At 48.4% G+C, this 15,986-nt stretch overlaps 1 protein-coding gene across 1 annotated transcript in view; it reads right to left on the reverse strand.

The window, feature by feature from the left end:
• Positions 1-4,675: 4,675 nt before the first annotated feature.
• The window catches only part of LOC144674324 (equilibrative nucleoside transporter 1-like), a 112,810-nt gene continuing 101,499 nt past the window's right edge, over positions 4,676-15,986 (reverse strand). Inside the window, exons 8-10 of the mRNA XM_078535736.1 lie at positions 13,749-13,849; positions 7,489-7,597; positions 4,676-5,063 (exon numbers count right to left, since the gene is read on the reverse strand). Coding sequence (XP_078391862.1) covers positions 4,837-5,063; positions 7,489-7,597; positions 13,749-13,849 — 437 coding nt within the window. The 3' untranslated portion in view covers positions 4,676-4,836. The remainder of the gene's footprint in view (positions 5,064-7,488; positions 7,598-13,748; positions 13,850-15,986) is intronic.

Raw genomic sequence — 15,986 nt, forward strand, 5'->3', positions numbered from 1 at the left:
GCACTGTCAGAGGGTCAGTACTGAGGGAGCGCTGCACTGTCAGAGGGTCAGTACTGAGGGAGTGCTGCACTGTCAGAGGGTCAGTACTGAGGGAGTGCTGCACTGTCAGAGGGTCAGTACTAAGGAAGTGCTGCACTGTCAGAGGGTCAGTACTCAGGGAGTGCAGCACTGCCAGTGGGTCAGTACAGAGGGAGTGCTGCACTATCGGAGGATCAGCACTGAGGGAGTGCTGCGCAGTCAGAGGGTCAGTACTGAGGGAGTGCTGCGCTGTCAGAGGGTCAGTACTGAGGGAGTGCTGCACTGTCAGAGGGTCAGTACTGAGGGAGTCCTGCACTGTCTGAGGGTCAGTACTGTGGGAGTGCTGCACTCTCAGATGGTCAGTACTGAGGGAGTGCTGCACTGTCAGAGGGTCAGTGCTGAGGAAGTGCTGCACTTTCAGAGGGTCAGTACTGATGGAGTGCTGCACTGTCAGAGGATCACTGCTGAGGGAGTGCTGCACTGTCAGAGGGTCAGTGCTGAGGGACTGCTGCACAGTCAGAGGGTCAGTGCTGAGGGAGCGCTGCACTGTCAGAGGGTCAGTACTGAGGGAGCGCTGCACTGTCAGAGGGTCAGTACTGAGGGAGTGCTGCACTGTTGGAGGGTCAGTACTGAGGGAGTGCTGCACTGTCAGAGGGTCAGTACTGAGGGAGTGCTGCACTGTCAGAGGGTCAGTACTGAGGGAGTGCTGCACTGTCAGAGGGTCAGTATTGAGGGAGTGCTGCACTGTCAGAGGGTCAGTACTGAGGGAGCGCTGCACAGTCAGAGGGTCAGTACTGAGAGAGTGCTGCACTGTCAGAGGGTCAGTGCTGAGGGAGTGCTGCACTGTCAGATGGTCAGTACTGAGGGAGTGCTGCACTGTCAGAGGGTCAGTACTGAGCGAGTGCTGCACTGTCTGAGGGTCAGTACTGAGGGAGTGCTGCACTGTCAGAGGGTCAGTACTGAGGGAGTGACGCACTGTCAGATGGTCAGTACTGATGGAGTGCTGCACTGTCAGAGGATCACTGCTGAGGGAGTGCTGCACTGTCAGAGGGTCAGTGCTGAGGGACTGCTGCACAGTCAGAGGGTCAGTGCTGAGGGAGCGCTGCACTGTCAGAGGGTCAGTACTGAGGGAGTGCTGCACTGTCAGAGGGTCAGTACTGAGGGAGTGCTGCATTCTCAGAGGGTCAGTACTGAGAGAGTGCTGCACTGTCAGAGGGTCAGTACTGAGGGAGTGCTGCACTCTCAGAGGGTCAGTACTGAGGGAGTGCTGCACTGTCAGAGGGTCAGTGCTGAGGGAGTGCTGCACTGTCAGAGGGTCAGTACTGAGGGAGTGCTGCACTGTCGGAGGATCAGCACTGAGGGAGTGCTGCGCAGTCAGAGGGTCAGTACTGAGGGAGTGCTGCGCTGTCAGAGGGTCAGTACTGAGGGAGTGCTGCAATGTCAGAGGGACAGTACTGAGGGAGTGCTGCACTGTCAGAGGGTCAGTACTGAGGGAGTCCTGCACTGTCAGAGGGTCAGTACTGAGGGAGTGCTGCACTGTCTGAGGGTCAGTACTGAGGGAGTGCTGCACTGTCAGAGGGTCAGTACTGAGGGAGCGCTGCACTGTCAGAGGGTCAGTACTGAGGGAGCACTGCACTCTCAGAGGGTCAGTACTGAGGGAGCGCTGCACTGTCAGAGGGTCAGTACTGAGGGAGTGCTGCACTGTCAGAGGGTCAGTACTGAGGGAGTGCTGCACTGTCAGAGGGTCAGTGCTGATGGAGTGTTGCACTGTCAGAGGGTCAGTACTGAGGGAGTGCTGCACTGTCAGAGGGTCAGTACTCAGGGAGTGCTGCACTGCCAGTGGGTCAGTACTGAGGGAGTGCTGCACTGTCAGAGGGTCAGTACTGAGGGAGTGCTGCACTGTCGGAGGATCAGCACTGAGGGTGTACTGCGCAGTCAGAGGGTCAGTACTGAGGGAGTGCTGCGCTGTCAGAGGGTCAGTACTGAGGGAGTGCTGCAATGTCAGAGGGACAGTACTGAGGGAGTGCTGCACTGTCAGAGGGTCAGTACTGAGGGAGTCCTGCACTGTCAGAGGGTCAGTACTGAGGGAGTGCTGCACTGTCTGAGGGTCAGTACTGATGGAGTTCTGCACTGTCAGAGAGTCTGCACTGAAGGAGTGCTGCACTGTTAGAGGGTCAGTACTGAAGGAGTGCTGCACTGTCAGAGGGTCAGTATTGAGGGAGTGCTGCATTGTCAGAGGGTCAGTACTGAGGGAATGCTGCACTCTCAGAGGGTCAGTGCTGAGGGAGTGCTGCACTGTCAGAGGGTCAGTACTGAGGGAGTGCTGCACTGTCAGGGGGTCAGTACTGAGGGAGTGCTGCACTGTTAGAGGGTCAGTACTGAGGCAGTTCCGCACTGTCAGAGGGTCAGTACTGAGGGAGTGCCGCACTGTCAGAGGGTCAGTACTGAGGGAGTGCCGCACTGTCAGAGGGTCAGTACTGAGGGAGTGCTGCACTGTCAGAGGGTCAGTACTGAAGGAGTGCTGTACTGTCAGAGGGTCAGTACTGAGGGAGTGCTGCACTGTCAGAGGGTCAGTACTGAGGGAGTGCTGCACTGTCAGAGGGTCAGTACTGAGGGAGTGCTGCACTTTTGGAGACTAAGCACTGAGGGAGTGCTGCACTGTCAGAGGGTCAGTAGTGAGGGAGTGCTGCACTGTCAGATGGTCAGTACTGAGGGAGTGCTGCACTGTCAGAGGGTCAGTACTGAGGGAGTGCTGCACTTTTGGAGAGTAAGTACTGAGGGAGTGCTGCACTGTCAGAGTGTCAGTACTGAGGGAGTGCTGCACTGCTGGAGGTGCTGCCTTTTGAATGAAACTTTAAACTTTTGCCGCATGTGTGGATGGTGCCATTTTGAAGAAGATGACGTGACTTAGTTCCCTTTTCCTGGCCAATATTTAGCCAACAATCAAGATCAAAATGAAGGTTGTTTGGCCATGATCTCAGTGTTGCTTGTGGGATTTTTCTCTGCATAAATTGGCTGCCCTATTTCCTACATTACTACATGGAGTTCTCGTCAAAGTTCTGTCATTGTGTATAATGTGCTTTGGGAGCCTGTGGTTGTGAATTGCCAGTATATATGCTCATTTTCCCTCTCCCTGTCTCTTTCTCTCTCTTTCACATCAGATCTCCACTGCTGCCAATGATGAAATCAACCTGGAAAAGCAGTGTCAAAGCTGTGGTACAGAGTGATTGGGAGGTCGGCCCGGTCACTCATACCCAACACATGATGTAGAACATATTTTGTGAAGAGAGCCAGCTCAGGTTTCACCCTCGTGTTCAGGATTTAAATTACTGCAAGGTTTAAAAGCTGCCTGATTTATAGCCTGTCAGCCTGGTGAATAAAGAGACTTGTCAAAGCAACAAACCTTCCCTTAAAATCACCACCACACTGTTACAATCACCCCTCGCCCGGTCCTCAGAGATACCTCCACCCGATTACAATCACCCCTCACCCGGTCCTCAGAGATACCTCCACCCGATTACAATCACCCCTCACCCACCCGATTACAATCACCCCTCACCCGGTCCTCAGAGATACCTCCACCCGATTACAATCAACCCTCACCCGGTCCTCAGAGATACCTCCACCCGATTACAAACACCCCTCACCCACCCGATTACAATCACCCCTCACCCACCCGATTACAAACACCCCTCACCCACCCGATTACAATCACCCCTCACCCACCCGATTACAAACACCCCTCACCCACCCAGTTACAATCACCCCTCACCCACCCGATTACAAACACCCCTCACCCGGTCCTCAGAGATACCTCCACCCGATTACAAACACCCCTCACCCACCCAGTTACAATCACCCCTCACCCACCCGATTACAATCACCCCTCACCCACCCGATTACAAACACCCCTCACCCACCCAGTTACAATCACCCCTCACCCATCCGATTACAAACACCCCTCACCCACCCGATTACAAACACCCCTCACCCACCCAGTTACAATCACCCCTCACCCACCCGATTACAAACACCCCTCACCCACCCAGTTACAATCACCCCTCACCCACCCGATTACAAACACCCCTCACCCACCCAGTTACAATCACCCCTCACCCACCCGATTACAAACACCCCTCACCCGGTCCTCAGAGATACCTCCACCCGATTACAAACACCCCTCGCCCACCCGATTACAAACACCCCTCACCCACCCGATTACAATCACCCCTCACCCTGTCCTCAGAATTACCTCCACCCAATTACAATCACCTCTCACCCTGTCCTCAGAGTTACCTCCACCCAATTACAATCACCCCTCACCCAGTCCTCAGAGTTACCTCCACTCAATTATAATCACCCCTCACCCACCCAATTACAATCACCCCTCACCCTGTCCTCAGAGTTACCGCCACCCAGTTACAATTACCCCTCACCCTGTCCTCAGAATTACCTCCACCCGGTTACAATTACCCCTCACCCTGTCCTCAGAATTACCTCCACCCGGTTACAATTACCCCTCACCCTGTCCTCAGAATTACCTCCACCCGGTTACAATTACCCCTCACCCTGTCCTTTGTGACTCATTGTGTCTTTGCTGGATCAATTCCACTGCACTACTCTCTGCTCTTAACTCTGTATCTTCTTCTTTTGACATTGAGCCTATTTTCCCTACAAAGCTGCCAGTATCCCATCTCCAGCACTGCCTGTGGGAACGCATTCTGTGATCCTGCCCACTAACCTCTCTCCTCCCTCTCTGAGTGACAGTTTGGGATTGATGGCTCCTCATCATTGTCTTCACAGTGGAAGAGATAGTCCTCACCCATTCATCCTTTTGGGATGAGTGCAGAAAAGCGAACAGTAGATTGGGCTCAAATCAGATATGGAGATTGGGACTTGGGAACGAAGGAGAGCAGGGCTTTGTGCTGAGTGTGGGAGACAGAGGACGGAGGGACTCACCCACATGCAGATGGCAGTCAGGCTGCGTCCCAGCCAATCAAACACATTGAATAACAAGAAGCAGCAAATCGGGATGAAATAAATACCTGCAAACAGAAACAGGCATGTTAACAGTGATCAAGCAAAGGCATGTTAACAGTGATCAAGAAACCTTGCACAGTTTCCTGTCACCGCCACCCACCCCAGACCCACTACATTGCGATGCACAGCAAGATCAATACTACTCTACCCAAAAAAAGGCCACTGTTGCAACTGAGAAGGACATGATTCATCTGCTGGTTCTCCACTCCCTCCCATTCCCATTTCCAAATCATTGGAATGGTCCCAAATCCAACAGCCCAAAGGTCTCCTACTTCCCATTGTCCAGAATCACATCATCTGTGGTGCAGAAAGTGGAAATAAATTGGGTCCCAATTCACATAAAGAAAGATTGTGTTTATCTGGTGTTTTTTCGAACCCGAGGACCTCCCAAAGGGTCTTCCAGCCAACAAGTGGGAGTGCAGTCACTGTTGTCATGCTGGTGATTCAGCAACCAAACAGTGCACAGCCAGCCCCTGCAAACAGCATTGCGACAATGACCAGATGAGTCTGTTTTTGTGATGATGATTGAGGCGTAAATATTGGCCAGGACATCGGGGAAGAACTCCCCTTCCTCTTCCTCGAAATAGGTGCCATGGATCTTTATCATCCACCCGGGGGTGCCTTACTTTAATATCTTATCCGAAAGATTGGAGCTCCAACAGTGCAGTACTCCCTCAGTACTACATTGGGAGTGTCAGCCACATCACTGGAGTGGGGCTCCTCTAGAGGCAAGGGATCCACCCACTGAGCCACAGCGGAGACTGTCAGAGGGTAATGTTAAGAAATATAAAGTAGGGGTGACTAAGAGTGCCTATTTCCACACAGTAGCATTGCCTGACTCCACCCTGTCTGAAACCCTCAGCCATGCTTTTATTCCCTCTAGGGTTGGCTAATCCTTACACTCCCAGACAGCCTCCCACATTCTAGAACTGAAGGAGGTCAGCGACCTGGGGAGGGGCGAGGTCATGGAGGGGTTTAAACTTGTTCATCTCGATTCTCCCTCCTACCCCAAACAAATCCCATTCGCTTCTCACCCCGTCTTCTGGCCTCAATCCCTACCTGCCTCCTCCACAAAGCTGTGTACAAAGAGACATTGATAGACTCAGCAAATGGGCAAAACCTTGGCAGACAGAGTTCAGTGAGAGGAAGTGTGAAGTCATCCACTTTGGATCCAAGAAAGTTCCTGCATGGTGAAAAACCATGTCCACAAACCACAAAAAACCAATCAACAAATACAAAAAGCAATTGAAAAGGCCAAAGGAATTTTGGCCTCCACTCAAGAGAGCTGGAACTCAAAGGGGTTGACGCTCTGCATTAGTTGTATAAGGTGTTTGTATTTGATGTTACTGTGTGTTACTGGGTTTGAGTGTTCCCTCTGTGTATTTTATACCCCATTCTCCAATAATACACAAAATGGAGGCTCACATATAATCAATGTCTGATAGACTTGTTAGCAAAATGGAAGCCCGCTGGGGTTAAAGGGTAAAGGGAAGCATGGATACAAATTGGCCAAAGGGACAGAAAGCAGGGTAGTAGTGATGGGCTGTTGTTCAGACTGGAGTGAAGTATACAGTGGTGTTCCCCAAGGAACAGTCTTAGGACCACTGCTCTTTCTGACATATAGTAATGGCCTGGGCCTGGCTGTACAGGCCACAGCACAATAGACAGGGGCAGTAAGAGACTTCAGGGGGATATAGATATACTGGGGAAACGGGCAGACACAAGGTAGAAGAACGTTAACACAGGGAGGAGTGAAGTGAGGCATTTTCACCTGGATGAACAATGGGAGGGAATATGAGGAGAGGCAATGAACCCGGGGCCGGAGGTCCACAAGTAATTGAAGGTGGCAAGACAAGTTGAGAAGGGCATTTTAAAAGGGCATTTGTGATCTGTTTGATGAAAGGTCATTGACCTAAAACGTTGACTCTGTTTCTCTCTGCACAGATGCTGCCAGACAGGCTGAGTATTTCCAGCATTTTGTGTTTTGATTTCAGATTCCCAGCAGCTGTACTGTTTAAGATCCTGGGCTTTTTCAGTAGAGTACAAAAACAAGGAAGCTATTTCCAACCTCTATATAAAAAAAACGCTTCAGACTCAGCTGGAATAGAGTGTCCAATTCTGGGCTCCACTCTTTAGGAAGGATACAGAAGGTACAGAGGAGGTTTAGGAGAATCGTATAGAGATGTAAGATTTCAGTGTGAAGGGAGAATATCTCCGGGGCAAGGCAGATAGAGCAGGGGAGTGGGGCCAGTTGGATAGCTCTACCAAAGAGCCAACAAAGACATGATGGGCTGAATGGTTTCCTCCTGTTCTCTATTAGTCTATTGTTCTGCCTATATTTGATGTTGCTGTGTGTTATTATGTCTGTGCAGTCGCGTCTATATTTGACCTGACAACCTCGCTCTGTCTGCCCTGCAGTCAGGAACTTACCCCACTTTCCATCAGCAGAAATGGTTGACTTTGCATCGACAGTTACTGCTGGGAATACTCCAATGGTGACACTAAACACCAGGCACACCTGCAATGCCAGGGGCCAGATCTAAAGAGAGAGACAGAGGCAATGTTAATGTCAGACCCGGCATTGAGCAACTCTGCACTGATACAGAGAAACAGAGAGTGAGGGAGAGGGATAGAAAAATGGGGTGTCGGAGAGAGAGAGAGAGAGAGAGAGAGACGGGTTAGAAGCAGTTCAGAGAAGGTTTGCTGGACTGATATGTGGGGTGAGGGGTTATCTTACAAGGGAAGGGAGAGGCGGGGCCTGTATTCATTGGAGCTTAGAAGATTGAGAGATGATTTTAGTGAAACATGTGAGATTCTGAGAGGACTTGATAGGGTGGATGCTGAAACGATGTTTCCCCCAGTGGGAGAGACTAGAACTAGGAGTCACGGTTTAAAATTAACGGGTCTCCCATTTAAGACAGAGATGAGAAGAAATGTTTTTCTCTCAGAGGGTCGTGAATCTTTGGAACTCTTTTCCCTGGAGAGCGTGGTGGCAGGGTCAATGAGTATTTTGAAGGCAGAGGGAGATGGGCTCCCTTGTTAGTCAAGAATCTAAGGTTATCGGGGGTAGGTGGAATGTGGATTGAGGCCACAATCAGATCAGTCCTGATCTTATTGAATGTGGAGCAGGTTCAAGGGGCCGAATGCTCAACTCCTGCTCCTAATTTGTCTGTTTGTATGTGTGTATGACACAGAGACAGAGAGCAAGAGACACAGAGAGAGAGAGAGAGAGAGGGATAGAAGATAGAGTGACAGACAGAGACAGTGAGACTGAGAGACACAGAGGTGTCACACACAGAGGAACCAAAAAGGTAATAATCTCCGGATTACTACCTGAGCCACGATTTAATTGGCACAGGGTCAATAAGATTAAAGAGGTAAATGCGTGGCTCAAAGATTGGTGTGGGGTAAGTGGGTTCGAGTTCATGGGGCATTGGCACCAGTACTGGGGAAAGAGGGAGCTATTCCATTCGGACGGGCTCCACTTGAATCATGCTGGGACCAGTGTCCTGGAGAATCGCATAACTAGGGTTGTAGATAGGGCTTTAAACTAAATAACGGTGGGGGGGAGGGTTCAGTTGCATGGAAATATAGAAAATCAAAGTTTAAGGAGAGAACCATGGATGGCCAGAGATATTCAGGATACGATGAGAAGGAAAAGAGAGGCTTTTAGCAGGCACAAGGGGAGAAAATCAGCAGAGGCATTAGTGGAGTACAGAAAGTGCAGGGTGGAGCTTAAGAAAGGAATTAGGAGAGCAAAGAGGGGATATGAGAAAGCTCTGGGCTGGTTAAAGTAGGGAAAATCCCAAGATATTCTATAAGTATATCAATGGGAAGAGGATCACCAGGGAAAGAGAAGGGCCCATAAGGGACCAAGGGGGCAATCTATGGGTGGAGCCAGGGGACATCGGTAGAGTGTTGAACGAATACTTCACATCCATCTTCACCCAAGAGAATGAGAATGAAGGTGTGGAACTCGGGGAGAGAGACTGTGAGGTTCTTGAGCAAATTGATATAGGGAGTGACAAGGTATTGGAGGTGTTGGCAGGTTTAAAAGTCTCCAGGTCCAGATGGTTTGTGTCTCAGACTGCTGGGGGAGGCAAGGGAGGAGATCGCAGGGGCTCTGACCCAAATTTTTAATTTCTCTCTGGCCATGGGGGAGGTGCCAGAGGATTGGAGAACAGCTAATGTGGTTCTGCTATTTAAGAAATAGGGAAAATATTGGAGAAAATTCTGAAGGAGAGAATCTATCTCCACTTGGAGAGGCAAGGTTTGATCAGGGATAGTCAGCATGGCTTTGTCAGAGGGAAGTCATGCCTAACAAATTTGATTGAGTTTTTTGAGGAGGTGACCAGGTGTGTAGATGAGGGTAGTGTAGTTGATGTAGTTTATATGGGTTTCAGCAAAGCCTTTGACAAGGTCCCACATGGGAGACTTATAAAGAAGGCAAATGCACATGGGATACAGGGTAATTTGATAAGGTGGATTCAAAATTGGCTTAGTTGTAGGAGACAGAGGGTGATGACAGAAGGATGCTTTAGTGACTGGAAGCCAGTGTCCAGTGGCGTACTACAGGGATCTGTGCTGGGTCCCCTATTATTCGTCATTTATATAAACGACATAGATGACTATGTGGGGGGTAGGATTAGTAAGTTTGTGGATGACACAAAGATTGGCCAGGTGGTTAACAGTGAGGTTGAGTGTCTTGGGCTACAGGAAGATATAGACAGGATGGTCAAGTGGGCAGATAAGTGGCAGATGGAATTTAACCCTGAAAAGTGTGAGGTGATACATTTTGGAAGGAGTAATTTGACAAGGAAGTATTCAATGAACGGCATGACATTAGGAAGTCCTGAGGAACAAAGGGACCTTAGCGTGTGTGTCCATAGATCTCTGAAGGCAGAGGGGCATGTTAGTGGGGTGGTGAAAAAGGCATATGAGACACTTGCCTTTATCAATCGAGGCATAGATTACAAAAGTAGGGAGATCATGTTGGAGTTGTATAGAACCTTGGTGAGGCCACAGCTGGAGTACTGTGTGCAGTTCTGGTCGCCACATTATAGGAAGGATGTGATTGCACTGGAGGGGGTGCAGAGGAGATTCACCAGGATGTTGCCTGGGATGAAACATTTAAGTTATGAAGAGAGGTTGGATAGACTTGGGTTGTTTTCGTTGGAGCAGAGAAGACTGAGGGGCGACCTGATCGAGGTGTACAAGATTATGAGGGGCATGGACAGGGTGGATAGGGAGCAGCTGTTCCCCTTAGTTGAAAGGTAAGTCACAAGGGGGCATTAGTTCAAGGGGAGGGGAAGGAGGTTTAGGGGGGATGTGAGGGGAAACTTTTTTACCCAGAGGGTGGTGACGGTCTGGAATGCACTGCCTGGGAGGGTGGTGGAGGCGGGTTGCCTCACATCCTTTAAAAGTACCTGAATGAGCACTTGGCACATCATAACATTCAAGGCTATGGGCCAAGTGCTGGTAAATGGGATTAGGTAGGTAGGTCAGGTGTTCCTTGCAGGTCGGTGCAGACATGATGGGCCGAAGGGCCTCTTCTGCACTGTGTGATTCTGTGATTCTGTAAGAGTGCAGGTTAGTGACGAGGCTGATTGCTATCAAAAGGTGAAAGTAAGGGACAGTGTGTGAACACCATATTGCACCAAAGAATCATATAAGAGTGGGGAAAATTGACAATAGGGCAAACTTAAAGGCTTTGTATCTGAATGCACGTAGCATTCAGAATAAAACTATTGAATTAACAGCACAAATAGAGATAAATAGGTGTGATTTGGTAGCGATTACTGAGATGTGGTTACAGGGAGAACAGGTTTAGCAGTTAAATATCCAAGGTTACACAGTGTTTCAGAAGGATAGGCAGGAAGGAAAAGGAGGTGATGTAGCTTTGTTAGGAAAGGAAGAGATCAGTGGTATAGTGAGGAATGATATAGGCAATGGAGAGCAAGACGTAGAGTCAGTCTGGGTAGAAATAAGAAGTAGCAAGGGAAAGAAGTCCCTGGTGGGAGTAATCTATAGGTCCCCAAACAGTAGTTCAGCAGTAGGACACAGTATAAAGCAGGAAATACTGGGAGCATGTAAGAAAGGCACGGCAATAATCATGGGTGATTTTAATAAGCATATAGACTAGGCTAATCAAATTGGCAAGGGTAGCCTTGAGGGAGAGTTCATAGAATGTATTAGACATTGTTTCTTGGAGCAATATGCTGTGGAACCAACCAGGGAGCAGACTATTCTGGATTTGGTTTTGTGTAATAAGATGGGATTAATTAATTATCTCATAGTAAAGGATCCTCTCGGGAAGAGTGATCATAGCATGATAGAATTTCAAGTTCAGTTTGAGAGCGAGAAACTGGAGTCCCACACTAGTGTTCTGGAGTTAAACAAAGGTAATTACATAGGCAAGAGGGCAGATTTGGCCCTAGTGGACTGGGCAGGAAGACTACAAGGTAGGACAGTTGGTGAACAGTGGCAGATATTTAAGGAGATATTCAATTCCTCCCAAGTAAAATATGTTCCAAAGAGGAAGAAAGATGGTAAGAGGGGGGAAAAACATCCATGGCTAAGCAAGGAAATTAAAGATAACATAAAGGCATAAACTAAGGCATACCAAATTGCAAAGGTCAGTGGCAGTCTGGAAGGTTGGGAAATTTTCAAAGGTTAACAAAGGGTTACTAAAAAAATAATAAAAAGAGCAAAGGTAAATTATGAAAGAAAACTAGCACAAAATGTAAAAACTGATAGCAAAAGCTTCTACAAGTATATAAAAGGAAAGAGAGTAGCTAAAGTGAATGTAGGTCCCTTGGAGGATGAGACTGGGGAGTTAATAGTGGGGAACATAGAAATGGCAGAGACGCTTAATCAATATTTTGCCTCAGTTTTCACGGTGGAGGGCACTAGTACCACCCCAATAGTAACAGGGAGTGCAGAGGATATAGAGAAGGAGGAACTTAGAACAATCACCATCACTAGAGAAAAAGTACTGAGCAAACTATTGGGATTAAAGGGTGACAAGTCCCCAGGTCCTGATGGCCTACATCCCAGGGTCTTAAAGGAAGTGGCAGCGGAGATAGTGGATACATTGGCTATAATATTCCAAAATTCCCTAGATTCTGGAAAGGTTCCAGTGGATTGGAAAAATGGTAATGTAACGCCCTTATTCAAAAAGGGGGGGAGGCAGAAAGTAGGAAACTATAGACCAGTTAGTTTAATGTCTGTCGTTGGGAAATTATTGGAATCCATTATTAAGGCCCCAACTATTTACAATCTATATTAATGACTTGGACTCAGGGATAGAAGGTACTATAGCTAAATTTGCAGATGACACCAAAATAGGTGGGAAAGTAAGTTGCAATGAAGAAATAAGAAATTTACAAATGGATATGGACAGGTTAGGTGAATGGGCCAAAATTTGGCAGATGGAGTTTAACGTGGGTAAGTGTGAGGTTATCCATTTTGGTCGGAAGAATAAAAAGGCGACTTATTATTTAAATGGAGAGAAACTTCAGAATGCTTCTGTGCAGAGGGATCTGGGTGTCCTTGTGCATGAATCGCTGAAAGCTAGTGTGCACCTACAGCAGGTAATAAGGAAGGCAAATGGAATTTTGGCATTTATTGCTGAAGGAATAGAATATAAAAATAGGGAAGTGTTGTTGCAACTGTACAAGGCATTGGTGAGACCGTACCTGGAGTACTGTGCACAGTTTTGGTCCCCTTACTTGAGGAAGGATGTAGTTGCACTGGAGGCGGTTCAGAGGAGGTTCACTAGATTGATTCCAGAGATGCGGGGCTTGTCTTATGAGGAGAGATTGAGCAGTCTAGGCCTATACTCACTAGAGTTTAGAAGGATGAGAGGAGATCTAATTGAGGTAAATAAGATGCTAAAGGGGATAGACAAAGTAGACATGGAGCGGTTGTTTCCCCTTGTGGGGCATTCTAGAACGAGAGGCCATAGTTTTAGGCTAAGGGGTGGTAGATTTAAATCAGAGATGAGGAGGAATTACTTTTCTCAAAGGGTCGTGAATCTGTGGAATTCACTACCTCAGAGTGCAGTGGATGCTGGGACGCTGAATAAATTTAAGGAAGAGATAGACAGATTTTTAATTAGTAACGGGTTGAAAGGTTATGGGGAGAGGGCGGGAAATTGGAGTTGAGGCTGAAATGAGATCAGCCATGATCGTAATGAATGGCGGGGCAGGCTTGAGGGGCTGAATTGTCTACTCCTGCTCCTAGTTCTTATGTTCTTATGTAGAGACAGATAGAGACAGAGAACGAGAGAGAGAGAGAAGGGTGGAGAGTCACAGGGAGAAACAGAGAGGGAAGCAGAGAGGCAGAGAGGGAAGCAGAGAGACAGAGTGTCAGAAAGGGACGGAGAAGGGCAGAGAACAGAGAGAGTGAGACAAAGTGAGAAAGAGACAGAGAGATGGACAGCAAATCAGAGATAGATGGACAGAGTGTGTGTGGGAGAGAGAGAGAGGGAGGGAGAGACCTTGTAGTGTGATGGCCATACCATGTCATACTCTGCCACTGACTCACAGCGAGTGCCCCAGTCGAGTTATTGGAATCCAAGTAGCTGTCGCAGGAGGATATGCAGTGGTCTTGACCTTCAGATCTCACTGCTCCTGTATACTTTGATATAAGTACACACCAAGGTGCTTGAGCCATTGCTGAACACTTACCTTTCTCAGGATGGTAGAGATTGAGGGACTCTTGTTTGTTTCTATGCTAATGTTTTCCATTAAATGTGTAGAGGTTTTCCTTTCACCAACACTGGCCTGATCTGAACAATGGAAGAGAGAGAGAGAGATAGTGAAGAAACATGGGTGGGGAGTATCAATCAGAAAACAAACACACAGGTGAAAGAGTAAAGGAACAGGAGAGGAGAGTTACAGTCAGACTGAAGATGGGGAGGTGAGAGGGAGGGAACAGGAGTGGAGGGTTACAATCAGACTGAAGATGGGGAGGAGACAGAGTGAATGAACATCAGAGGAGAATTACAGTCAAACTGAAGACAGGCAGCAGAGTGAAAGGAACAGAAGTGGAGAGTTACAATCAGACAAACGGGAAGGAGAGAGAGAGTGAGGGAACAGAAGTTTAGAATTAAATTCAGACTGAAGAGTGGTAGGAGAGAGTGAAAGGGACACCAGTGGAAAGTTAAAATTAGATTTAAGGCCAGCAGGGGTGAGTGAGGGAACAGGAGCGGAGAGTAATAATCAGACTGAAAACAGGCAGGGGCGAGTGAGGGAACAGGAGCGGAGAGTAACAATCAGACTGAAAACAGGCAGGAGTAAGTGAGGGAACAGGAGTGGAGAGTTAAAATCAGACTGTAAACAGGCAGGAGAAAGTGAGGGAACAGGAGCAGAGAGTTACAATCAGACTGAAAACAGGCAGGGGCGAGTGAGGGAACAGGAGCGGAGAGTAACAATCAGACTGAAAACAGGCAGGAGTAAGTGAGGGAACAGGAGCGGAGAGTTACAATCAGACTGAAGACAGGCAGGAGTAAGTGAGGGAACAGGAGCGGAGAGTTACAGTCAGACTGTAAACAGGCAGGAGTAAGTGAGGGAACAGGAGCAGAGAATTACAATCAGACTGAAAACAGGCAGGAGTAAGTGAGGGAACAGGAGTGGAGAGTTACAATCAGACTGAAAACAGGCAGGAGTAAGTGAGGGAACAGGAGCAGAGAGTTACAATCAGACTGAAGACAGGCAGGAGTAAGTGAGGGAACAGGAGCGGAGAGTTACAGTCAGACTGTAAACAGGCAGGAGTAAGTGAGGGAACAGGAGCGGAGAGTTACAGTCAGACTGTAAACAGGCAGGAGTAAGTGAGGGAACAGGAGCGGAGAATTACAATCAGACTGAAAACAGGCAGGAATAAGTGAGGGAATAGGAGCGGAGAATTACAATCAGACTGAAAACAGGCAGGAGTAAGTGACGGAACTGGAGCGGAGAGTTACAGTCAGACTGTAAACAGGCAGGAGTAAGTGAGGGAACAGGAGTGGAGAATTACAATCAGACTGAAAACAGGCAGGAGTAAGTGAGGGAACAGGAGCGGAGAGTTACAATCAGACTGAAAACAGGCAGGAGTAAGTGAGGGAACAGGAGCGGAGAGTTACAATCAGACTGAAAACAGGCAGGCGTAAGTGAGGGAACAGGAGCGGAGAATTACAATCAGACTGAAAACAGGCAGGAGTAAGTGAGGGAACAGGAGCGGAGAGTTACAATCAGACTGAAGACAGGCAGGAGTAAGTGAGGGAACAGGAGCGGAGAGTTACAATCAGACTGAAAACAGGTAGGAGTAAGTGAGGGAACAGGAGCGGAGAGTTACAATCAGACTGAAAACAGGCAGGAGTAAGTGAGGGAACAGGAGCAGAGAGTTACAGTCAGACTGAAAACAGGCAGGAGTAAGTGAGGGAACAGGAGCAGAGAGTTACAGTCAGACTGAAAACAGGCAGGAGTAAGTGAGGGAACAGGAGCGGAGAATTACAATCAGACTGAAAACAGGCAGGAGTAAGTGAGGGAACAGGAGCGGAGAGTTACAGTCAGACTGAAAACAGGCAGGAGTAAGTGAGGGAACAGGAGCGGAGAGTTACAATCAGACTGAAAACAGGCAGGTGTGATAGTGAAAGACACAGGAATGTAGAATTACAATTAGACTAAAGACAGGCAGGGGAGAGGAAGGTACAGGAGTGAAGAGTTGCAGTCAGACAGATAGGAAGATGAAACAGTGAAAAGTGGAGAGTTACAGTCAAATTGAAGGCTGTCAGGAGAGCGAGAGAAGGAACACCAGTGGAGAGTTAGATTCGGAGTGAATACAGGAAGCAGGGAGTGAGAGAGCAGGAGTGGAGAGTTACAGTCAGACTGAAGACAGGCAGGAGAGATAGAGGGAACAGGAGTGGAGAGTTACAGTCAGACTGAAGA

Source organism: Cetorhinus maximus, unplaced genomic scaffold, assembly GCF_964194155.1.
Source record: "Cetorhinus maximus unplaced genomic scaffold, sCetMax3.hap1.1 HAP1_SCAFFOLD_630, whole genome shotgun sequence".
Lineage (NCBI taxonomy): Eukaryota > Metazoa > Chordata > Chondrichthyes > Lamniformes > Cetorhinidae > Cetorhinus > Cetorhinus maximus.